Source organism: Scyliorhinus canicula, chromosome 28 (assembly GCF_902713615.1).
Source record: "Scyliorhinus canicula chromosome 28, sScyCan1.1, whole genome shotgun sequence".
Lineage (NCBI taxonomy): Eukaryota > Metazoa > Chordata > Chondrichthyes > Carcharhiniformes > Scyliorhinidae > Scyliorhinus > Scyliorhinus canicula.
In genome coordinates this window covers 250,947-277,260 of record NC_052173.1, presented here as the reverse complement: position 1 = coordinate 277,260, position 26,314 = coordinate 250,947, and the positions used below count along the sequence as shown (strand labels likewise).

At 51.0% G+C, this 26,314-nt stretch overlaps 1 protein-coding gene across 1 annotated transcript in view; it reads left to right on the top strand.

Annotated features, from left to right (window-relative positions):
* LOC119958190 (tensin-2-like) overlaps positions 1–26,314 on the top strand; it is a 381,277-nt gene that overhangs the window by 194,037 nt on the left and 160,926 nt on the right. Inside the window, exon 4 of the mRNA XM_038786559.1 lies at positions 8,590–8,634. Within this exon, the coding sequence (XP_038642487.1) occupies positions 8,590–8,634 (45 nt within the window). The remainder of the gene's footprint in view (positions 1–8,589; positions 8,635–26,314) is intronic.

Here is a 26,314-nt window from a genome sequence, read left to right as displayed (position 1 = left end):
CATAACTGACAATGTTCTGGCTGAGCTGCTCTAAGCATTATTGGGAAAAAATTATTGATGTTCCTTTTAAGTGTAATCACTTCTAATACAGGAAACACATCAGTCAATCTGTGAATAGCAATGTCCAACAAGCAGCAATATGATAGTGGTCAGATAATCCGTTTTAGTGATGTTGGTTGAGGGATAAAAACTGGCCAGGACACCAGGGAGAACTTCCCTGCTCCACTTCAAAATAACGTCATGGAATCTTTTACGTCCATCCCTTTTTTAAAAAAAATAATTTTTATTGAAAAATTTTGAATTTATACAACAATAACGCACCATAGTAAAATACCAAAAATAACAATAATATTAACAATCAAACATTCGCCCCACCCCCATGCACAACACAGCATTTTAACAACAATGCAAATTAACACAATATAAAGTTACAGAATAGAAACTACAACAAGGAACACACCCCCCCCCCCCCCCCCCCCCCCCCCCCCCCCCCAGGAAGTCCAGAAAAGGCTGCCATCGTTTATAGAACCCTTGTATTGATCCTCTCAGGGCAAATTTGACCCTTTCCAGTTTTATAAATCCCGCCATGTCACTGATCCAGGTCTCCACGCTTGGGGGCCTCGCATCCTTCCACTGTAGCAGAATCCTTCAACGGGCTACTAGGGACGCAAAGGCCAGGACACCGGCCTCTTTTGCCTCCTGCACTCCCGGCTCTACCGCAACTCCAAAAATCGTGAGTCCCCACCCTGGTTTGACCCTGGATCCAACCACCCTCGACACCGTCCCCGCCACCCCCTTCCAGAATTATTCCAGTGCTGGGCATGCCCAGAACATATGGGCGTGGTTCGCTGGACTCCCCGAACATCTGGTGCACCTATCCTCACACCCAAAGAACCTACTCATCCTAGTCACGGACATGTGGGCCCGGTGCAGCACCTTAAATTGGATGAGACTAAGCCTCGCACATGAGGAGGAAGAGTTGACTCTCTCCAAGGCATCCGCTCAAGTCCCGTCCTCTATCTGCTCCCCGAGTTCCTCCTCCCATTTAGCCTTCAGCTCCTCCACTGACGACTCCTCCACCTCCTGCATTACCTTATAGATGTCAGACACCTTCCCCTCTCTGACCCACACCCCCAAAAGCACTCTGTCCATCGTCCCCTGCGAGGGCAGCAAAGGGAATCCCTCTACCTGTCGCCTAGCAAACGCCTTTACCTGCAAGTATCTGAACATGTTCCCTTGGGGAAGGCCAAATTTATCTTCCAGTTCCCCCAGGCCCGCAAACCTCCCGCCAATAAACAGGTCCCTCAGTTTGCTGATGCTCGCCCTTTGCCACCCCCTGAATCCCCCATCCTTGTTCCCCGGTATGAACCGATGGTTGCCACCCAGTAGAGCCTCCATCGAGCCCCCTGTTTCCCCCCTATGCCGCCTCCACTGTCCCAGATTCTTAGGGTCGCCGCCACCACCGGGCTCGTGGTAAACCTCTTAGGGGAGAGCGGCAACGGTGCCGTTACCATGGCACCCAGGCTCGTACCTCTACATGACGCCATCTCCATTCTTTTCCACGCCGCCCCTCCCCCCTCCATCACCCATTTACGCACCATTGACACATTGGCCGCCCAATAGTACCCCAGAAGGTTGTTTACGTCCATCCCTGAGAGCATATAGGAACTCAGTGTAACATCTCAGCCAAAAGATGACTGGCATGATCCAATGGCCACGTTGCGCCTGAAAAGCAGCTCGCCATGGCGCAGCATAGCCAATAAAAGTTGGGACACCACGCCTCCGGGATCTATCCGGCTCGCAACGCCTTAAGATCCAACTCAATCTCGTGAGACATTGCGATGTAAATGGGTGGGATCACGTTTTGGCAAATCTGCATATTGGAGCGAGACATGTACAGATCCCCGAGGTACCCGAAGCTTTGGGATTCATCCCCTTCACCTCAGAGACCTCGGGCGAGCATCAATCAGCACTGGTCTCCAGAAATTGGAACCAGACGGAATGGCACTCATGGAGGTCTCCAAGGGGATTGGAGGTCCCCAGCTGCATGGCCTTTGGGCAGGGTGCTGCTGTCACCTGAGCACCCTGGCAGTGCCACCTGGGTGCCAGCCTAGCACTGTAAAGGTGCCCCGGTTGCACTGCCACCTGACATGGGCAGTGCCAAGCTGGCATTTTTTGTGTTTGCGCGATTGGGCTGGTGGTGCTCTGCATGGGTGTTGGGGGGCGCCGGGGACTTTCCACCCTCCCATAGTCTGTTTGGACTGGGGGAAGGTCAGGGCCACTTCGAGGGAGACATGCTGTCCCTATCTCTCACTATATTGGGGAGTTCCAGCGAGTGGAGCTCCCCAGTGTACAAAATCGGGCTATGTGAGGCCTCAACCACACGTTCCCCGCTGAGGCCTCTTATACAACGCGAGTCGGCGGGAAACACACGGCTGAACGCACTCGCTATGGGAATTTGTTGCCAATTAGTTGAATCACGCCTGATATCTCTGACAGTGCAGCCAGATTGTCAACCTTAATTGAAAGCAATAACTGTTCGCACAATACTCCATGAAGTCTTTTAGTTATGGTACCTGTGATTCACTGTGGGAAAATTAGGTGTCAGATCAGTCTGAGATCTCCTGTGGCATTGCTCATGGTCAAATGTTAAGTCTGGGAGTAAGCTCAGCCCATGATCACTTGGAGTTGAATTGCCACTTCGAGTTGGAACGTTGTTTTTCAGGAACTTTGAAAATTGGGATACGGTGGTCAGTTCTTGGATGATGTCTGCTAATTGTAGCTGCTGATTGTACAAGCAGAACACTCTGCTGTTTAAAAGCAGTAATCTGGCTGTTCAGAAAATGCCAGACATTTTGCCCTTGGTTATTTGTACAATGTTATGGCATAAAAGGTGGATATTCTACCAGCTGCAACTAGAATTGAGTTGCTTTGGGTTAAACTACCCAAGTTGATCAAAAACCTGAAATGAAATCTGGGGATTTATCTATACGGGTTGCATGTAGAATATAGAATGGTACCAGAGCTGAGAGACTTCAGTTACCTGAGAAGCTGAGATTCCTCTCTTTAGAGAGAGAAGGTCAAGGGGAGATTAATTTAATTGAGGTGTTCAAAATTGTGAAGGGTTTGGTAGAGTAACAGGGAGAAATTATTTCCAGTGGCAGGAGGCCGTTAACCAGAGGGGCATCAATAGAGTTAAAATAATTGGCAAAAAGACCAGAGGGGGAGTGTCATGTGAGAGTACCTTTAAGAAATGGATGTTTATAAAATAGCTGTAGTGGATGTACCTTTAAGAAAGGGATGTTTATCAAATGGCTGTAGTGGATGTACCTATAAGAAATGGTTGTTTATCAAATAGCTGCAGTGATGTCAGTGTGTGGGTGGAGCTGAGCTGTGATTCTGCTTTTACTTTTGCTTTGAACAAAAGCTGGTGTGTGTATGTGTGTTTTAGTTTCGTTTCCAGAGTGGAGAGCTGCAGTGAAAGCCAGCAGATGTATATGGATATCTCTACAAGCGAAAGAATGTACATTTGGGTCATTTCAAAGTCATATCTGTTTCTGTAGAAAATTTAAACCTGCTGTCTTTCTGTAAAATGGGTCCTTTGGACTTATGGATGTTGTTAGGAAAGTTATGAAGGTTTACTTATAGAATATTGAATCTGTGGGGATTATTGGTGTTGATAGTTATTAAGATGTTTACTGTGGGTTTATAAAGTGTCAACTGGATTCATAAATAAACATGGTTTTGTTTTAAAAGTACTGTAGATTTCTGCTGTACCACACCTGTAGAGTGGGCCTTGTGCTCCCCATACGACAATCTATTAAACGTTGTGGGTCAGGTGAACTCCATGATACACTTTGGTGTTCTCTAATCCTTGGCCCATAACAGGAGATATAGACAATTTGTTATTGCAGCGAGATGTTACAATCTGGAATGTGTTGGTGGAAAGGACGGTGGAAGCAGATTCAGTAATAACTTTCAATGATACCTATGAAAAGGAAATATACGCATGGCTGGAGGGAAAAGAGATGGGGAATGGGATTCAATTGGTTACTCTTTCAAAGAGTCAAATGATGGGCCAGGTGGGGCGGAACTCTCCGACCCCCCCCCCCCCCCCCCCCCCCCCCCCCCCCCCCTGCAGGGTCGGGGAATCGCCCGGGGCCGGCGTAAATCCCGCCCCCACCGTGGCCAGAATTCTCCGCCACCCGGGAATCGGCGGGGGCGGGAATCCCGCCTCGCCGGTTGGCGGGCCCCCCGCGCCAATTCTCTGGCCCGCGATGGGCCGAAGTCCCGCCGCTGTCAGGCCTCTCCCACCGACTTGGTTTAAACCACCTCTGTGCTGGCGGGAGCAGGCGGCGCGAACGGGTCATTCGGTGGCCTGGCCTGCGATCGGAAAGCAATTTGCACACCAAGGCAATTGAACACTGATATTCCTGGAAAAAAAAGATGTGAGTTATATATTGGTGTGACTCCCACGCTGCATTTGACAACACTTGTTAAATCCACCTCCTTTAAAAAAAAATTTAGAGTACCAAATTTCTTTTTTCCGATTAAGGGGCAATTTAGCGTGCCCAATCCACCTACCCTGCACATCTTTGGGTTGTGGGTGTGAAACCCACGCAGACACGGGGAGAATGTGCAAACTCCACACGGACAGTGACCCAGAGACGGGATCGAACCTGGGACCTCAGCACCGTAAGGCAGCAGTGCTAACCACTGTGCCACCGTGCTGCCACAAATCCACCCCCTTTTTGATGCATTCCAGTGATCTCCTGTCAGTCAGTAAGTCATGAGGTGTGACAGTGTAGTTGGCTTTTTAACAAATATGCGGCATGGAAAACCCCACCCAACTGATTTGTGCCCATCGCCCGCACACTGCTCTGATTTCTTGTGGCATCACAACCTGTCACACTGCGTCGGCTGAATCGTTGAATGTATTGTTGGCCTCGACATCGAACTATAACTGCTTCCCCAGCCGTCCGAATAAGAAAAATCCCCAAACGCAACTGAGAGATTTGGGACAATTCTCAACCCTGCCCCTCCTGGATTTGGGGCCAACAGCACACAGTTTTCCAAAAATTCCAGCAAAACTGGCAATTTATCTTCGAGCCCCCAGTGATGGCTGCACTAAGAATGGCCTCACTCAGGCCTCACGTCAGGTTAATAAGCATCAACAATATCAGCAATGTTAATTGAGGGGAGAGAAAGTGCATTCTTTCTGGAAGGCATGGGCCGGGATTCTCCCACCGAGTGTCGGGTCGGAGAATCCTGGGCGGGACCTGGAAGGTGAGTGTATGGGGGCCGTCCTGGAGGTGGGGGGGGGGGGGGGCACGGTGGCCTGGCCCGCGATCGGGGCCTACCGATCGGCGGGCGGGCTGGTTCCGTGGGGCCTACTTTACTCTGTGTCGGGCTCCGCCATATTGCCCTGGGGCAGGCACGGAGAAGGGAGCCCCCGCGCATGCGCCTTATCACGCCGGCCGTTCCGTGCATGCATGAAAATATACCGGCTGTTCTGCGCATTTGCGGACTCGCGCAGGCTGTTCTGCACCGCTGAAGCTGCGGGGCAACTCCGGCAGCAACCTAGCCCCCTAGAAAGGTGAGAATTCCTCACTTTCAGGGGCCATTAAGGCTGGAGTCGTTGGTGCCCGTTTTCACGCCGGCGTGGTGACATAGCCGGGATTTTAGAGAATCCCGCCCATGATGGGAAAACGGATCCTCAGGGCGCCACATTTTTAAATCAGTTTATGTTTTATTGTCAGAAAAGCTGAAAGGCTAGCTGACACACTTGAAAACGTGTCTTTTACTTGTCCATTTAGCATGTGAATCTGTCATAATGCTTTACTGGTTCAGATTCAGTGACCGTCACTTTGTGAAACAATTTTGCACAGTGCTCAGGCACCAGCAGAACACACGGGCCAAAGTGGGTTTTCATTAGGCAGAGATTATTCCATAGAAAAAAGACTGAGTAAAATCAGCTCAAAGACTACCAAGGCTCCCTGTGGCATTTTTAGTGCCAGTTTCAGTGTCACTGCTGCCACTCAGCGACTCTCATTGGCACTCTGATTGGCCCCTAAATAAAAAATGTAAATATAAATTTGGAGTACTCAATTTTCTTTTTCCAATTAAGGGGCAATTTAGCGTGACCAATCCACCTACCCTGCACCTCTTTGGGTTGTGATGTACTGTCAATGACCACGAGACGAGAATGGTGAAACAATCGAGGCTTTATTGCACAAGATGTTGTGCCTCCTGCAGCTGGAACCAGAATGGGAGCAGCGCAGGAGAGCATACACTTTTATACGCTGCCTGCTGGGAGGAGCCAGCAGGCAGGGATTTACCGTCGTACTTGTAATACACGGGCAGTGCCGTAATACATACAATATATCACTCGTCGTGTTTACCACAGGTTGTGGGGGCGAAACCCATGCAAACACGGGGAGAATGAGCAAACTCCACATGGACAGTGACCTGGTGCCATGAGGCAGCAGTGCTAACGTCTGCGACACCATGCTGCCCTCATCTGCCCCTAAATTGATTGCCTGTGCTTTATACATGTGCATTTTAGGATAGGCACTTTCCGATATTTAGTCCCATATATCACCCAAATGACCATCCAAAACTCTTTGATTTGTTTCACTAAACTCATTGCTGTGATTAGCTCAGAAGCAAGGACTTGGAAGGAACTGCGGATGGGTTTAGATGAAGAGGCTTGAGTGGAGCATAGACAATGTCACAGAGCAGTTGGGCTGAATGGACTGTTTCTGTATATCAATGTTAATGTAATCTGGAACTTTCCTACTGAGAGGAATGATTAACTAACACCATTGTTAAGAATTCAGGATTGCAGTGACAAGCTGCATTCAGATCAAATTGTCTCTTTGCTATTTTAGCAGAGGCATAAACCATTTTAAATGACCCGGCTGTTGAAAGTGGAAGAGGAATTTGGTCCCAGTGCATTAAACATTCCCATGATAATATCACTTATCACTTGCAGTTATTTCCAGGCATTCCCAGGCTGTACCAAGTCAGCTGGTGGCATATTTCTTCCACCGTTGGGACTACCTATTTCCACCTCTAATACCACTGGTCTCCGCCCCCTGTCTCAGCTCATTCAGCCGTTTGTTACCTCCAGACTCGGCAATTCCAACACAGTTCTGACTGGTCACCCACATTGTACCCTCCATAAACATGAGGTCATCCAAATCTCTACTGCCCGTGTCTTACTCACACCGAGTCCCATTCCCCCATCACCCCCTGTGCTCGCTGACATTGGTTCCCAGTCAAGCAATGACTTGATTTTAAAATTCTCATTCTTATTTTCAAATCCCTCCATGTCCTCCCCCTCCCTATCTCTGCAATCTCCTCCAGCCCCACAATGCTGTGGGATATTTACTAGGATGTTGCCTGGTATGGAGGGAAGGTCTTACGAGGAAAGGCTCAGGGACTTGAGGTTGTTTTCGTTAGAGAGGAGAAGGCTGAGAGGTGTTTTAATAGAGACATATAAGATAGTCAGAGGGTTAGATAGGGTGGACAGTGAGAGTCTTTTTCCTCGGATGGTGATGACCAACACGAGGGACAAAGCTTTAAATTGAGGGGTGGTAGATATAGGACAGATGTCAGAGGCAGTTTCTTTACTCAGAGAGTAGTAGGGGTATGGAACGCCCTGCCTGCAACAGTAGTAGGCTCGCCAACTTTAAGGGCATTTAAGTGGTCACTGGATAGACATATGGATGAAAATGGAATAGTGTAGGTCAGATAGGCTTCAGATGGTTTCACAGGTCGGCGCAACATCGAGGGCCGAAGGGCCCGTACTGCGCTGTAATGTTCTATGTTCTATATCTGTGCTTCTCTAATTCTGGCCTCTTGTGCATTCCTAATTATAATTTCTCCATCCCCGGTGCCTTCTGCTGCCTGCACCCCAAGCTCTGGAATTCCCTCCCTGTCTCTCAGCCTTGCTCGCCTTATTTAAGATACTCTTTAAAACCTGTCTCTTTGATGAAGCTTCTGGTCATCGGACCTCATCCGCCTCTCTTTGTGGATCAGTGTTAAATTTTGTTTTATAATGTTCCTGTGAAACACCCGTGGACATTTTCAGGAAGCTGCTATATGAATGTACAATGTTGTTGTGGCAAGGCTGGCGGCAACTGTGGGTGTCATGGATTGGAGCGGGATGGTTAGCCAGGATTCCTACTCCTGCCCACATTGGGTAAAGGAAGGATGATGGTAGCTGTGATGCCCTTGGCAGCATAGTGTGCCAAGGCTCACAGTTGGGTGAGGTCCTGAAGGGTGTCTCCCAGTACGAAGTAAAGGAAATGTGCACAAAGTAATGTTTCCAGTTTGCCTCGTCCTGCGTCCCCACACACCCCAAAATACGTACTAATTAAGGGATACAAGGGCAAGGTCAATTATACAAGGGCTCAATGATGCTCATGCTGTGCCAGTCAGGGAGGGAGAAACACTTCCTGTAGTTCCATCTATGCGCAGAATTTGGGAAGGGCTGGTGTTTGGAAAAGCAAAATGAGCTTGTTACCCAGCTATTTTCATCATAAATGATCTTGACCTTTGCTTTTTGTTTTGTGTGATTTGCAGGTAATGACCATCTGTGTACCCCCAGCCCCACGGAGCCTGGAACTTGTAAGTACCCTGGCAGTGTCTGCTCGCAAAAACCATGCATGACCTATCTCACGTGAGCAGGTGCTTATCTGAGAATTTCATGTCAGCAATTAATCTCTGTCTTGTTGTTCCTACTTGTATTACACAAGGGTTGAAGGTAGTGCCCCTCTTGTGTCCATGGTAACGACGTTTGGCTGCATTAGCTACCGTCTGCCTGACATTTAATCAGTGATTCTCAAACTGATCAGCACTGGGCGAGTGGGGGATTTGCAGTAGTGATATGAAGTGTTATAACCCACACGGGTCTTACATGGTCGGGATGATTAACTACCCCGTGGACCTTGCAGAATACGAGCTTTCTGATAAGTGGGCGGGGGACCCTTAACAACACCTGGCTTTGTACAAATAGAGTCGGCCAGTAAGGCACCGACCAGTGAAGACCCAATAGGGAACTACTGGAGCTGTAAATGATAGTTGTAAAATAAATTATGTTTTTGTTTCGACCAAACTTGTTTCCCTTACAAGAGGTCCCTTACTAGAGGCTTTTCACAGTAACTTCATTGAAGCCGACTTGTGACAATAAGCGATTATTATTATTATTATTAAGATGAGGCATCGGCTCTTAACAGATATATAAACACAGTTAATATCAACAAGTTGGGCCTGTAACATCGGCTGCAGTGACAGCCAGGTGCTGTTGCAATAAGCTCTCTTACCATCGAGCTTGGTTACCTTTTATTTTACTCGCTGCATCTTTGAATGAAACATATGAGTGCAATCGAACGGCCATGTTGTGCCCGAAAAGCCGCGTGGCGCAACATAGCCACTAGAAGCCGGGAGACCCCGTTCCCGTGATCTACCAGCTCGCAACGTCTCGCAAGATCCAACTTCCACAGTGGGCAGGATCACTTTTTTGCAAATATGCATATTAGAGTGAGACAGCTAGTCTCACTTTACTATGCAGTTTCCCGAGACGTTGAGATCTGTCCCCTTCGCCTCGGAGATCTCGGGCAAGTGCCGTTCAGTTCTGGTCTCCACAAACGGGGACCAGATGGAACGGCGCTTGTGGGAGTCCCACAGGGGATCGGAGGCCTCCAGGTGCATGCCCTTTGGGCAGGGTGGCGGGGGCGGGCCCTGGGACCCCCTCATAGTGGGGGGGCCCAGGGACCCCCTCATAGTGAGCTGGGGCTTGGGGGGGGGGGGGGTCAGGGGTCACGTCAGGGGTTCCAGACATCGAGACGCCATCTCTTGTTACACTGAGGAGTTCTGGCGGGTGGGGCTCCTCGGTGCAAAATATGGGGCTGCATGCGGCCTTGCTGAGCGCCGGGAAACACGCTCGTTGTGGGACTTTGCTTCCATTTAGTTAAATCGCACCCATATGATTCTTAGGGGGTTAGACAGGGTAAATGTTGGGAGAATGTTTCTACTCATGGGAGAGTGTAGGACCAGAGGGCATAGTCGCAGAATAAGGGGGTGCTCGTTTAAGAGGGATTTGAGGAAGAATTTCTTCTCTCAAAGAGTGGTGAATCAGGAATTGTTTACCCCAGGGAGCTGTGGGAGACCGAGTCCTTGAACATTTTCAAGGCTGAGATTGATAGGTTTTAATCAATAAGGGAACTAAGGGTTACGGAGAGATACAGAAATAGTGAGTGTTAGATCAGCCAGGATCTTGTTAAATGGTGGTGCAGGCTCAAAGGCCTAATCCTGCTCCTATTTCTTATGGCCTTATGATCTTTGTTTTCTCTACACTTTAAGGGAAAGAGAAGACAATGGAGCCAGGACTATTCCAACATCCATAATCAGACACTATTAAATTGGTATAGTTAAACATTTTGGAAAAGCTCACTGCACCACAAGTTAAGGGGGCCAAGTACAAAGCCAGCATGATGAGCAGTACATCCAGATTGGCATTTTTTCTACTGGCTGCCTTCAAAGATTTTGTTCAACACAACCTGAGGAGCACAGGTTAAACTAAAGACACATCCATTTCAATCACACCCACATTTTGAACATAAAACACTCATTTTCTAAAGAGATGAACAAGTCTTTAAGGAGAAGCTGGAGATGTTCATGAGGGAGAAAGGAATAGACAGATAGATGGATGGATGAAGGTGAAGAGCGGATGGGGCTTAAACACCAGTCAGGGCCAGTTGGGCCGAAAGGCCTGTTTCTGTGCTGTAAATGACAGACATTTTCCAAAAAGGTCAAGAGAAATGTCATGATATACTGGCCCAGTCCTGTGGAGTGGTTGAATACTGGAGAGTTGATCTGCCCAGTGATTCTTTCCTGATCGCCAGCCTTTAGGGGCTGGTTTAGCTCACTCGGCTAAATCGCTGGCTTTTAAAGCAGACCAAGCAGGCCAGTAGCACGGTTCGATTCCCGTACCAGCCTCCCCGGACAGGCGCCGGAATGTGGTGACTAGGGGCTTTTCACAGTAACTTCATTGAAGCCTACTTGTGGCAATAAGCAATCTTCATTTCATTTCATTAACCTCTACTCTCTGCATTTGTTTGTGCTCCAAGTTCTGGAGTGGGACTGAAAACCACAACCTTCTGATTTGGTTTGTGCTGCCAATTGAGCCACAGCTGGAGCCTGTAAGGAAGAAACTATTAGCCTCAGCCCCAAACGTAGGTTTCTCCTTTTTTTTTTAAAAAGAAAAGCTTTTCCTCAGTGGCCTGAATTTTCATTTCAGAGGAGGTACGTCATTACTCTTGCCAAAACCGATTCTCCCCAAGGACTACCTGGTGGAGGTGCCAGTGTGATTTCAAATGGGAAATTTGAATCTCCGTGAAATCTATTCAAGTCAGGGCGGGCATTTTACAAAAAGCTGCTTTGTTTGCTTGAGAGAAAAATAAGAAATCATTTATGGGGCAGAATGCAGCCATTGTCACTTCATGCTCACTGGCTTGCAAACTCAAGTAACAGGAATTCCATGTGACAAGCATCTGGTTAGAAATCATAGAGACTGAGGCCTTTCAGCCCATCAAGTCTCTGCCAGATCTTTCAAAGACAAATCCAGCTTGTTACACTAGCAAGGCCTGTGTGCAGTCTGACTGCAGTTGGGAAAGGGAACGGTAAAATTGTCACTCTGCTGGTACAGTTTGGCAACGTGAAAGTGAAGCATTCGCATCAGTCACGATTAACCCCGTCCTTGCTGGACTTTGTTCAATGGCAATTCTGACGACCCATTTAAAGAAGTGTGTCTTGGGTGAGAGGCATTGCCCAGAGCAATCAGCAGCAGCCTCCAGTAAAAGAACAAATTTGTATGGTAACTTGTAACAAATTTGTAAGTCAGAACGCACTATTGACGCATTGCAGCCATTCAAGATGGCGGCTCACTACTGTCCCCTCGAGTGCAACTCGGGATTGGCAATAAATGCTGGCTTAGACAGCGAGGCCCACATCTGATGAATGAGTAAATTTGAGGAAAATCTGAGCACGGTTCAAGCTGTGATGTGACCTGTGCCAGCCTATTTTAGTGATATACTTGCTTCTTTGAACACCTCCTCTTCATGAGCATACAATTCTGTCCACATAAGAAATAAGAGCAAGACGACACCAAATGGCCCCTTGATCCTCCTCTGCCATCCAGGAAGATCACGGCTGATCTGCTATATCAACTCCACTTCCTGTCCCATCTCTGCAGCCCTTGATTTCCCTACATTGACTCCCGGTCCGACAGTGCCCCAATTTTAAAATTCCCGTCCTTATTCTCAAATCCATCCCGAGTCTCACCCCCCTCCCTATTTCTGTAATCACTTCCCACCCTAAAACCCTCCGAGACCTTCGCACATCGCGATTTCCATCACTCCACTATTGGTGACACGCCACTGAGGCCCTCAGCTCTGGAATTCCTTCCCTGAATCTCTCTGCCCTGCTTTAAGCTGCTTTAAAGCCTCCATCCTTCATCTGTCTTGATATCTCCTCACCTGGCTTGGTGTCAAGTGGCGCTCCTGTGAAGTTTTACAACATTACTACAGAACAAAACAGAGGGAGAGGCGAATGGAGCAGGTGATCTTTCCAATCCAGTAAGAAGTCTTACAACACCAGGTTAAAGTCCAACATGTTTGTTTCGAACACTAGCTTTCGGAGCACTGCTCCTTCCTCAGGTGAATGAAGAGGTATGTTCCAGAAACATATATATAGACAAAGTCAGAGATGCCAGACAATGCTTAGAATGCGAGCATTTGCAGGTAATTAAGTCTTTACAGATCCAGAGATAGGGGTAACCCCAGGTTAAAGAGATGTGAATTGTTTCAAGCCAGGACAGTTGGTAGGATTTCACAAGCCCAGGCCAGATGGTGGGGGATGAATGTAATGCAACATGAATCCCAGGTCCCGGTTGAGGCCGTACTCATGTGTGCGGAACTTGGCTATAAGTTTCTGCTCGGCGATTCTGCGTTGTCGCGCATCCTGAAGGCCGCCTTGGAGAACGCTTACCCGGAGATCAGAGGCTGAATGCCCTTGACTGCTGAAGTGTTCCCCGACTGGAAGGGAACATTCCTGCCTGGTGATTGTTGTGCGATGTACGTTCATTCGTTGTCGCAGTGTCTGCATGGTCTCGCCAATGTACCACGCTTCGGGACATCCTTTCCTGCAGCGTGTGAGGTAGACAACATTGGCCGAGTCGCATGAATATGTACCGCGTACCTGGTGGGTGGTGTTCTCACGTGTAATGGTGGTGTCCATGTCGATGATCCGGCACGTCTTGCAGAGATTGCCATGGCAGGGTTGTGTGGTGTCGTGGTCGCTGTTCTGAAGGCTGGGTAGTTTGCTGCAAACAATGGTTTGTTTTGAGGTTGCGCGGTTGTTTGAAGGCAAGTAGTGGGGGTGTGGGGATGACCTTGGCAAGATGTTCATCTTCATCGATGACGTGTTGGAGGCTGCGAAGAAGATGTCGTAGTTTCTCCGCTCCGGAGAAGTACTGGACGACGAAGGATACTCTGTCGGTTGTGTCCTGTGTTTGTCTTCTGAGGAGGTTGGTGCGGTTTTTTGCTGTGGCGCGTTGGAACTGTCGATCGATGAGTCGAGTGCTCCTCCTCGTCTGAGCAGATCCTGTGTATACAGAGGGCTTGTCCATAGGGGATGGCTTCTTTAATGTGTTCAGGGTGGAAGCTGGAGACGTGGAGCATCGTGAGGTTATCCGTGGGCTTGCGGTAAAGCAAAGTGCTGAGGTAACCAAGAACAGGAAGCTTGAGAAACCCGGCATCACCACCAGCAGCAACCAAGCCTCCCTTGGTATCACAGTAGAAAACAATACAGGGAAATCTATTGTCAACTTGTTGGACTACACCCTTCAACCAGACGAAATCGAAGTCCTCAGCAGAGGGCTCAATTTCTGCACCACCACCAAAATGGACCCCATCAGTCTCGCGGCAGGCACGGAGGAATTCATCAGGCGAATGAGGCTCCGGGAATTCTTCCACAGACCCCAAGAGGCCGACAGCAAACCCAAGGAGACTACCAATGAACCGGAACAGCAGACCGAGAAATCTGCGGTGCGGCAAACGAAGAGGAAAGAGTCGAATTGGACCTCTCCGGAAGGCTACTACCCTAGACTCGACATGTATGCTCAAGCCGTCAGGAGTTGTGTCAATGCCAGATTCATCAGTCGCATTCACAAGACAGCCCCTAACGTCACCCAAGCACAACGCAACGCCATCCGCGCTCTCAAGACCAACCGCAACATCGTCATCAAACCAGCAAAGGAGGGGCCACCGTCATACTGAACAGAACGGACTACTGCAAAGAAGTAGACCAACAACTCAACAACCAGGAACACTACAGACAGTTACCCGCAGAGCCAAACAAGGAACACGTCCGCCAACTCAACAGACTGATCAAGATCTTGTGCTCTCATCCCACGTACTCCCCGCATTGGCGATCTCTAATGCCTCCCGAAAATACACAAAGCCAACACACCACGCCGTCCTATCGTTTCAGGCAATGGGACCCTGTGTGAGAACCTCTCTGGCTATATCGAGGGCATCTTGAAACCCATCGTACAAGGTACGCCCAGCTTCTGTCGCGACACGACGGACTTCCTACAGAAACTCAGCACCCATGGACCAGTTGAACCAGGAACATTCCTCGTCACAATGGATGTCTCGGCACTCTACACCAGCATCCCCCATGACGACGGCATTGCTGTAACAGCCTCAGTCCTCAACACTGACAACTGCCAATCTCCAGACGCAATTCTGCAACTCATCCGCTTCATTCTGGATCACAACGTCTTCACCTTTGACAACAAGTTCTTCATCCAGACGCAGGGAACAGCCATGGGGACCAAATTCGCACTTCAATACGCCAACATCTTCATGCACAAGTTTGAAAACAAAACCTCCTCACCGCACAGGACCTTCAACCGACGTTCTACACCAGATACATCGATGACATTTTTTTCCTTTGGACCCACGGCAAAGAATCACTGAAACGACTACATGATGACATCAATAAGTTCCATCCCACCATCAGACTCACCATGGACTACTCTCCAAAATCAGCTGCATTCCTGGACACACTCGTCTCCATCAAGGACGGTCACCTCAGTACTTCGCTCTACCGCAAGCCCACGGATAACCTCACGATGCTCCACTTCTCCAGCTTCCACCCTGAACACATTAAAGAAGCCATCCCCTATGGACAAGCCCTCCATATACACAGGATCTGCTCAGACGAGGAGGAGCGTAACAGACATCTACAGACGCTGAAAGATGCCCTTGTATGAACGGGATATGGCGCTCGACTCATCGATCGACAGTTCCAGCGCGCCACAGCAAAAAACCGCACCGACCTCCTCAGAAGACAAACACAGGACACAACCGACAGAGTACCCTTCGTCATCCAGTGCTTTCCCGGAGCGGAGAAACTACGACATCTTCTTTGCAGCCTCCAACACGTCATCGATGAAGATGAACATCTTTCCAAAGTCATCCCCACACCCCCACTACATGCCTTCAAACAACTGCGCAACCTCAAACAAACCATTGTTTGCAGCAAACTACCCAGCCTTCAGAACAGCAACCACGACACCACACAACCCTACCATGGCAATCTCTGCAAGACGTGCCAGATCATTGACACAGATACCACCATTACACGTGAGAACACCACCCACCAGGTACGCGGTGCATACTCGTGCGACTCGGCCAACGTTGTCTACCTCTTACGCTGCAGGAAAGGATGTCCCGAAGCGTGGTATATTGGCGAGACCATGCAGACACTGCGACAACGAATAAACGGGCATCGTGCGACAATCACCAGGCAGGACTGTTCCCTTCCAGTCGGGGAACACTTCAGCAGTCGAGGGCATTCAGCCTCTGATCTCCGGGTAAGCTTTCTCCAAGGCGGCCTTCAGGATGCGCGACAACGCACAATTGCCGAGCAGAAACTTATAGCTAAGTTCCGCACACATGAGTACGGCCTCAACCGGGACCTGGGATTCATGTTGCATTACATTCACCCCCCACCATCTGGCCTGGGCTTGCAAAATCCTACCAACTGTCCTGGCGAGAGACAATTCACACCTCTTTAACCTGGGGTTACCCCTCTCTCTGGATCTGTAAAGATTGAATTCCCTGCAAATGCTCGCATTCTAAGCATTATCTGGCATCTTTGAATTTGTCTATATGTATGTTTCTGGAACATACCTCTCCATTCACCTGAGGAAGGAGCAGTGCTCTGAAAGCTAGTGTTTGAAACAAACCTGTTGGACTTTAACCTGGTGTTGTAAGACTTCTTACTGTGCTCACCCCAGTCCAACGCCGGCATCGCCACAGCATGGCTTTCTAATCCAGTTAGCCCTACTTTAACCCCTGTTAGCCTGACCCAGTTAACAACGGGGACAGAGCTTTGAATTTGACTTTGAATTTGAAGTTAACGAACAGCGTTTACTGTACATGTTCAGGTGTGCTCTGAAAGCCCACGACCCTTTTCCAGTCGCAGTTTCCTTTCCAAAGTTTGAACTTATTTGAATCAGGAAGCAGCTATCTCGCTTTGAACCTGCATAGTGAACTTCCATCCCATGCAACCCTACATTCCCATTTTAGTGAGAGCACACTTCAGAGATTAGGAACGGCTGAACAAAAACCTCGAAACAGCAGCTGCCCACTCCACAAGCATAATGTTTCCATTCTCTGTGCCATCTGCATTGACAGTCAGATACCGAAAGCAGGAGGTGACCTTCCTTAAGGCTTAACTGCCAGCTCGCGGCATTTGCATTTCAGTCCTGGGCATAGAGGTAGGGGGGGTGACACAAATCTCTCAAATTCATCTCCATTACAGCAGGGGTAGCTACAAACAGAGATGTAATAATATCAGCTGTATCTAATCCTCAGTCTCCATTGCCGCAGTGTATTTGTTGTCTATATTGTGAGTGTTTGCGACTCAGAAGAAGTTGCTTGTTGCTTCAAGGCGCCAGTTGAATGAGTGGAACTCAAACCTGGTCCCAATTGCTCCATCCTGTGTTGTGAATGGTACACCATTTACCAGGGGCAGCAGGGTAGCATGGTGGTTAGCATAAATGCTTCACAGCTCCAGGGTCCCAGGTTCGATTCCCGGCTGGGTCACTGTCTGTGTGGAGTCTGCACGTCCTCCCCCTGTGTGCGTGGGTTTCTTCCGGGTGCTCCGGTTTCCTCCCACAGTCCAAAGATGTGCGGGTTAGGTGGATTGGCCATGCTAAATTGCCCGTAGTGTCCTAATAAAAGTAAGGTTAAGGGGGGGGGTTGTTGGGTTACGCGTATAGGGTGGATACGTGGGTTTGAGTAGGGTGATCATGGCTCGGCACAACATTGAGGGCCGAAGGGCCTGTTCTGTGCTGTACTGTTCTATGTTCTACGTTCTAGCCGAAACGTATGGGAACATGTGTAGCATAGGGAGGTGGGGAGTGTGGCCTCAAAATTTGAAATCATTGTTAAGCGTCTCACTTTCTAATTTACTTAAATTTTACATTTATTTCAGTTTTGTTTTGGTCATGCGGGTTACTTTTTGTTGAATATGATCACTTTTCGTAACTCTGCCGTCGTCCACGGTTGAGAAATGAACCTATTTGACCTGTTGCTTTCAGTCCAAGGAAAGGGTCGTAATTTAACTGGAACAGTTAATACCTTAAGCCCTGACGAGGCTTAACAATTGTATCGTCTTTCATTTTTACCTCGTAAACATTGCATTCTGCCCTGTCAGTTTAATGGCCGGGGGGCGGGGGGAGTTTAATTAGAAGCAACATGAACACAGGACTGAAGTGTGGCAGAATACGCAAACGACAGGCGAGAATTTCAGGAAGAGAAGCAGAGTGTGTACATAAATATATTTGATCAGCCGAGGTCTGTTTACAGTGGAAATGATGGCGGGGAAACGTCAACAGAGTTAAACAGGTTATTCATAAAGCAATTAAATGACAGGTACTGTATCCTTTCTCTTATTTACAAAAGCAGCCAATTCTGTGCACATCATCGTTATCTGTAATTAAAAGCTGCTTTCTCTCAAAATTAAATATAATTAAAAGCTGGCTTCAGCTGCATCTGGTTGTTTGACAATAAATAAGCTGTTCCAGGCCCCATCATCTTCCTGTCACCCTGGGTTGACTGATTTCTGTCAGGCTTTAATCTCTGAAATGCTGCCGGGCCAATTTTAACCCTCCTGCACAGCAGAAACAGAGTGGGGGATTAAAATGGTTGCAGTAGCTTACAGCCAGTCCGGCTGGTCGCAAGTACATGTAACCTGCTTCTTTCGATCGGGCGAGAGGGACGCCTGCGGGTCCTTCCTTCAGAGTGCGGTTTGAACTGTGGTGACAGCATGGGGGCCCGGCTGCAATTTTAACCTGCGACTGAAGAGCCCAGAGGGAGAAGTTGTTTTGGGGTTTCCTTGACAAACCCGGACAAACCGTGAGCCCCGCCCCCCAACATGTCAAATATTTAAATTCCCTTTCTTCTTCTGCCCCTCTGCTCCCTGCAACCATTTTGGAAGCGATGGCATCTTTTACCAGAAGCCCGGAAAAAGCCGGGATATGAAAGATTGATGAGACTACAGCTATTGCATCAGGTTTACTTCAGATTCCCGGAGGGACTGGAGAAGCTGGGATTTTTCTCCTTGGAGCCAAGAGGTTTAAGGGGAGACTTAGTAGATGTGTTCAAAATCATGAGGGATTTTGATGGAGAAATAAGCAGAAACTGTTTCCAGTGGCAGAAAGGTTCATAACCAGAGGGCACAAATTTAAGGTGATTGGTAAAAGAAGCAGAGGTGAGATGAAGAGACTGTTCTGATTTGGAATGTGCTGCCTGTGGTGATATGATCTGCATACCTGTCTGCCATTGGGGCAGAAAACCAGCTTACCATTGGCCCTGGTCGGTCATGTGCCTCTCGACCGATTGGCCGAGAGGCTGAGTTAACCACGCCTCCATTAACGAGGTATAAATGGACAAACGCCCGGCGATCGTCCATTCCATTGTAGACGATCGCAGAGCTGTGTTCTAGTCTATTTTTTTTTTTTTTTTTTTTTTTTTTTTTTTTTTTTTATAAATGTTTTTATTCAGTTTTCATATTTTATATTGAACAAATTACAAATTGTTAGGAGAGAAAAAGAACAAAAAAAAAAACAAAAAAAAAGAAAAAAAACAACAAACAAACACGCAAAAATTAACATACATATTTACAGGTAAGCATCTTCGTAGTAGTAACTGCGCCCGCCCCCCCCCCCCCCCCCCCAACATGTTTATTTAGTTTGGTTTTGGGCCTTAGCTAGCCATCGAACCCCCGTACCGAACCTGTAGCCCCTCCCGCTACCTTCCCCCGACTATTCTTCCTCTTGTACATTGGCCACAAATAGGTCCCGGAACAGTTGCATGAATGGCTCCCACGTTCTGTGGAAGCCGTCGTCCGACCCTCGGATGGCAAATTTGATTTTCTCCATTTGGAGAGATTCCGAGAGGTCGGACAGCCAATCCGCAGCTCTGGGCGGTGCTGCTGACCGCCAGCCAAACAGGATTCTACGGCGGGCGATCAGGGAGGCAAAGGCAAGGGCGTCCGCCCTCCTCCCCAGGAATAGATCTGGCTGTTCTGAAACCCCGAAGACCGCCACTATCGGGCATGGCTCCACCCTCACTCCCACCACTTTGGACATAGCCTCGAAGAAGGCTGTCCAGTACTCCACGAGTCTGGGGCAAGACCAGAACATGTGGGCGTGGTTGGCCGGGCCTCTTTGGCACCGTTCACATCTGTCTTCCACCTCCGGGAAGAACCTACTCATACGGGTTCTTGTTAAGTGGGCTCTATGTACCACTTTTAGTTGCGTCAGGCTGAGCCTTGCGCACGTGGAGGTGGAGTTGACCCTATGCAGTGCTTCGCTCCAGAGTCCCCACCCTATCTCCATCCCCAGGTCGTCCTCCCATTTCCTTCTTGTTGCGTCCAGTACGGTGTCGTCCCTATCTACCAGTCGGTCATACATGTCACTACAGTTCCCTTTCTCTAGGATACTTGCGTCCAGTAGGTCTTCCAGTAGTGTCTGTCGTGGCGGTTGTGGGTACGTCCTTGTCTCCTTTCGTAGGAAGTTTTTGAGCTGCAGGTACCGTAGCTCGTTCCCCCCAGCTAGCTGAAACTTCTCTGTCAGTTCGTCCAGTGTTGCGATCCTGTCGTCCGTGTATAGGTCCCTGACTGTCAGTGTCCCCCCGTCCTGCCTCCACCTTTTGAAGGTGGCGTCAGTCAGTGCTGGTGTGAACCTATGGTTGTTGCAGATGGGAGCCCTGTTCGACATTTTGGTCAGGCCAAGTTGCTGCCGCAGTTGGTTCCAGGATTGGAGGGTGGCTGTCACCACTGGGCTGCTGGAGTGTTTTTTGGGTGGGGATGGGAGTGCTGCCGTGGCGAGGGCCCGGAGGGAGGTTCCCATGCAGGAGGCCTCCTCCGCACGCACCCACTCAGCCTCTGGCTCCTGGATCCATCCCCTTACTCGCTCGGCTGTTGCTGCCCAGTGGTAGAATTGTAGATTCGGGAGGGCTAGCCCTCCCCTGGTTTTTGTTTTTTGTAAGACCTTCTTTGGGATCCTAGCATTTTTACCCCCCCATACGAACGCCATGATGAGTTTGTCCAGCGCTTTGAAAAAGGCCTTGGGGATGTAGATCGGAATGGATCTAAACAGGAAGAGGAACCTGGGCAGTACGTTCATTTTGATCGTCTGAACTCTCCCCGCGAGGGAGAGCGGGAGTGTGTTCCATCTTTGCAGGTCCTTTTTAACTTCCTCCGTCAGGCTGGTGAGGTTCCATTTGTGGATCCCTTTCCAGTCATGGGCTATTTGGATCCCCAGGTAGCGGAATTTATGTCGGGCTTGATTGAACGGCAGCCCCTTTAGTGCTGCCCCCCCCCCCCCTTGCGGGTGTACTGGGAAGATCTCACTTTTGCTCATGTTGAGTTTGTAGCCCGAGAAGGCTCCAAACTCTTTCAGGAGCGCGATGATTCCGTCCATGCTGCTTTGTGGGTCCGAGATATAGAGGAGCAGATCATCCGCATAGAGTGAGACTCTGTGCTCTCTACCTCCCCTTCGGATCCCCCTCCAATTTTTTGCTGCCCTGAGCGCGATTGCTAGCGGTTCAATTGCTAGTGCGAACAGCAGCGGGGACAGTGGGCATCCTTGTCTGGTGCCCCTGTGCAGCTGGAAGTATTGGGAGTTGGTATTGTTGGTCTGTACACTCGCCATGGGTGCGTTGTACAGGAGCTTTACCCAAGCGGTGAACCCTGTTCCAAGCCCGAACCGCTCCAGTACCTCTATGAGGTATTTCCACTCGACTCTGTCGAAGGCCTTTTCTGCGTCCAGGGAGACGATCACCTCTTGTGTTCTCTCCCCGGAGGGGGTCATTATCACGTTCAGCAGGCGCCTGATGTTCGCGGTAAGCTGTCTACCTTTGACAAAGCCCGTCTGGTCCTCTGTGACCACCTCAGGTACACAGTCTTCTAGCCTCTTGGCTAGGATTTTGGCCAGTATTTTGGCGTCTGCATTCAGCAGAGATATGGGTCTGTATGACCCACATTCCGTTGGGTCTTTGTCTTTCTTAGGTATCAGCGAGATTGAGGCCTGTGCTAACGTGGGTGGCAATGTGTCCCTAGCTAGCGAGTCTGTGAACATCTCCCGCAGGTGCGGGGCCAGCGCTGTCGCAAATTTTTTGTAGAAGTCCGCCGGGAATCCGTCCGGTCCCGGCGCCTTCCCCGCCTGCATGGAGCTAATGCTGTCCATGATCTCTCCCAGTGCTAGTGGTGCTTCCAGATCCCGTTTTCTGCCCTCTCCCACAACTGGTATGTCCAGTCCGTCAAGAAACCGGTTCATCCCAGCCTTCCCCGTTGGGGGCTCTGAGGTGTACAGCTCTTGGTAGAAGGCCTTGAAGGTTTTGTTAATCCTCTCTGGTTCTGTTTCCAACGTGCCTCTGGTATCTCTGATTTGCGCAATTTCTCTGCTGGCTGCCTGCTTTCTCAGCTGGTGGGCCAACAGGCGGCTGGCTTTGTCTCCGTGTTCGTATAGGGCCCCGCGTGCCTGGCGGAGTTGGTGTACTGCTTTCCTGGTGGAGAGCAGGTCAAAGTTCCTTTGTAATTCTTTCCTCTCCGCCAGGAGTTCTACGGTCGGGGCCTCGGAGTATTTATGGTCTACCTCCAGTATGGAGTCGACCAGCTTCTGCCTAGCCACCCTTTCCTCCCTATCTCTTTGCGCTTTGTAGGCTATGATTTCCCCTCTTAGTACGGCCTTAAGCGCTTCCCAGAACGTGGAGGGTGAGACCTCCCCGTTTTGGTTGATCTCAGTGTACTCCGCTATGGCCCGCGCTATCCTTTCGCTGAAGGCCTTGTCAGCTAGTAAGGCACCGTCCAACCTCCATTTGGGGCGCTGGGCCCTTCCCGTCTCTAGCCGCACATCCATGTAGTGTGGGGCGTGGTCTGATATCACAATTGCGGAGTATTCCACCTTGTCTATCTCTGGAAGCACCGTTTTCCCCACCACAAAGAAGTCAATTCTGGTGTACACGTTGTGTACTGGGGAGAAGAAAGAGAATTCTTTCTCCCCCGGGTGGGCGAATCTCCAGGGGTCTACTGCTCCCATCTGCTCCATATAGTGATTGAGTTCCCTTGCCATGTTTGAGGTTTTCCCCGTTCTGGGGTTTGATCTGTCCGTCGTTGGGTCCTGTACACAGTTGAAGTCCCCCCCCATGATTAGTCGGTGCGTCGCTATGTCCGGGATTTCTGCCATGGTCTTTTGGATGAAGCTCGTGTCGTCCCAGTTGGGCGCATACACGTTAACTAGGACTACCGGCGCCCCATCCAGGGCCCCGCTGACCATGACATACCGTCCCCCTGGATCCGTAACCGTCTTTGTCGCCCTAAACATTGTCCTCTTGCCAATCAGGATCGCCACCCCCCTGGCCCTTGCCCCATAACAGGAATGATAGGTTTGTCCCACCCAGCCCTTTCTTACCCGCAGTTGGTCCTGCTCCCTCAAGTGCGTCTCTTGGAGGAAGACTATGTCGGCCCTCATGTTTCTAAGGTGGGTGAGGACTCTAGATCTCTTCACTGGGCCATGTGTTCTAGTCTATTAAAGCCTGACTTTTGTAAAGCACTCGCCTCGCGTACAATTGATGGCACATCAATTTAATAGACTACGACTTTGAAGATGGAGTTCCGAATCAAGCCCGAATGCCTCCGCATCAGCCCGCAAACTCCGAACTCTGCAGAACTTTTCCAACTCTGGCTGACATGCCTCGAATGGTTCCTAGCATCTACAACCACCCCCCCACCGGGGCACAGAAACTGCACGTCCTCCACACCAGCGTGGGTATCGACGCCTACGCAATAATCAAAGAGGAAACGGATTATGATGACGCTATACAAAAGCTAAAAGGACAATTCATCAAACCAGACAACAGGGTATTCGCCCGACATCTGCTGGCCACCAGAAAGCAGGTCCCCGGTGAGTCACTAAACCAATATTACCGGGCCCTCCATACCCTGGGGAGGAGTTGCTCCTGCGTAGCAGTCTCGGCTACGGAGCACATGGAGCTACTGCTCAGAGACGCTTACGTGGCTGGGATGCTGTCCCCCGCTATCCGCCAGCGGATGCTGGAAAGAGACGACCTCAGCTTAACTGAGACACTGACTCTCTCCTCCTCTCTGGAGGTCGCGGATCAAAACGCCCGCTTCTATGACCCCAGCCAGGCCTCCTGGCACGCTTCACAACCGCCACCCACCGCTCCCCACCTCCCTCAGACCTGTGCCGCGGGACGCCCCGACAAGTCCACGGGGCCCTGCTGCTACTTTTGTGGGCTCGCGAAACACCCTCGCGTGCGCTGCCCAGCCCGTTCCGCCCTCTGTAAGAGCTGCGGGAAGAAGGGCCACTACTCCACGGTCTGCCAGGCCAAAACGCTGGCTGCGCGTTTCTGGACGCCACGCAGCACTCTCCCAGGCCTCTGCGATCGGCCTGTGCGCCTCTCTCTGTCCCCCAGGGCCGCTCCAGCGCACCGAGTTCCTCCCAACTCGCGCCCCGCCGGCCGACCAGCGCGCCTCTCCAGGCCCTCCCGGTCTGCCCGCCACACGAGCCTCTCCCCCCGGGCCCCGACGCCCGACCTGCGCGCCTCTCCGGGCCCCCCCCGGTCCCTGTCTGCCCACCTCGCGAGCCTCTCCCCCCCGCCCCCGGGCCCCGGCACACGACATGCTCGCCTCTCCGGGCCCTCCCGGTCCCTACCTGCCCGCCGCGCGAGTCTTCCCCCCCCCCCCCCCCCCCCCGGGCCCCGGCACCTGACATGCTCGCCTCTCCGGGCCCTCCAGGTCCCTGCCTGCCCGACGCGCACGTTTCCCCTCCCGCCCCGGGCCCCGGCGCCCGACCTGCTCGCCTCTCCGGGCCCTCCCAGTCCCTACCTGCCCGCCGCGCGAGTCTTCTCCCCCCCGCCCCCAGGCTCCTGCGCCTGGCCTGCGCGCCTCACCTCCCCCACTCGCAGCCACTCCACTCGGCTCGCCGGTACCGCTAGCTCCGCCCCCAGCGACCACGAGGTCCTCCTGGGCGCCGTCATCTTGGGGCGCCGACCCCACGTGCGGGTCCTGGGCGCCGCCATCTTGGGGCGCCGACTCCATGTGCGGGTCCTGGGCGCCGCCATCTTGGGATCCCGACTCCATGTGCGGATCCTGGCCACTGCCTTCCGGGATTTGCACGCAAGGTTCCTCCAGCATCGACTCGGACGGCGACGACGGACACGGATTTTCTCCACGGCTCGCGGCCGTTCAGCTCGACCAGTCACGTCCACGCACGCTCGCCAAAATGACAACGCTGATCCACCTCAACGGCCACGAGACGGGCTGCCTGCTGGACTCCGGGAGCACGGAAACCTTCGTTCACCCTAACACGATAAGACGCTGCGCGCTCCCTGTCCATCCGGTAACACACAAAATCGTGTTAGCCTCAGGTTCGCACTCCATCCACATCACCGGGTGCTGCATCGCGGACCTCACGGTCCAGGGGAAGGTTTTTTAAAATTATAAATTCCTTGTCCTCCCTGACCTTTGCGCACCGGCACTCCTAGGACTGGACTTCCAGTGCAACCTGCAGAGCTTGACCTTCCAATTCAGCGGCCCTATACCCCCCTCACTGTCTGCAGCCTCGCGTCCCTCAAAGTGGACCCCCCCTCCTTGTTTGCTAATCTCACCCCCGATTGTATACCCGTCGCGACGCGGAGCAGACGGTACAGCGCTCAGGACCGGACCTTCATCAGGTCCGAGGTCCAGAGGCTGCTGACGGAAGGGGTCATCGAGGCCAGCAACAGTCCCTGGCGAGCCCAAGTGCTGGTGGTCCGGACTGGGGAGAAAAACCAGATGGTCATCGACTATAGCCAGACCATCAACCGGTTTACGCAACTGGACGCGTATCCTCTCCCCCGTATTTCCACCATGGTAAACGAGATCGCGAAATACAAAGTCTTCTCCACTGTGGACCTTAAGTCCGCTTATCACCAGCTCCCCATCCATGCGAGTGACCGCAAGTACACCGCGTTCGAGGCTGATGGGCGCCTCTACCACTTCCTTAGGTTTCCGTTTGGTGTCACAATTGAGGTCTCGTTCTTCCAACGGGAGATGGACCGAATGGTCGACAAGTACGGATTACAGGCTACCTTCCCGTATCTTGATAATGTCACCATCTGCGGCCACGACCAGCAGGACCATGACGCCAACCTCCAGAAATTCCTCCAAACCGCAAAACTCCTTAACCTCACATACAATAAGGATAAGTGTGTGTTTAGCACCGACCGCCTAGCCATCCTCGGCTATGTAGTGCGTAAAGGAGTGATAGGCCCCGACCCCGAACGCATGCGCCCCCTGATGGAACTCCCTCGCCCCAATACCCCAAAATCCCTCAAACGCTGCCTGGGGTTCTTCGCATACTACGCCCAATGGGTTCCCAATTACGCGGACAAGGCCCGTCCCCTCATTCAAACCACGACCTTCCCGCCGTCGACGGAGGCCTGCCAGGCTTTTAGCCGCATCAAAGCGGACATCGCAACGGCCACGATGCGCGCCATCGACGAGTCCCTCCCCTTCCAGGTTGAGAGCGACGCATCAGAAGTTGCTCTGGCGGCCACCCTGAACCAAGCGGGCAGACCCGTGGCCTTCTTCTCCAGAACTCTCCAGGCTTCTGAACTCCACCACCCCTCTGTGGAAATGGAAGCCCAGGCCATAGTCGAAGCAGTGC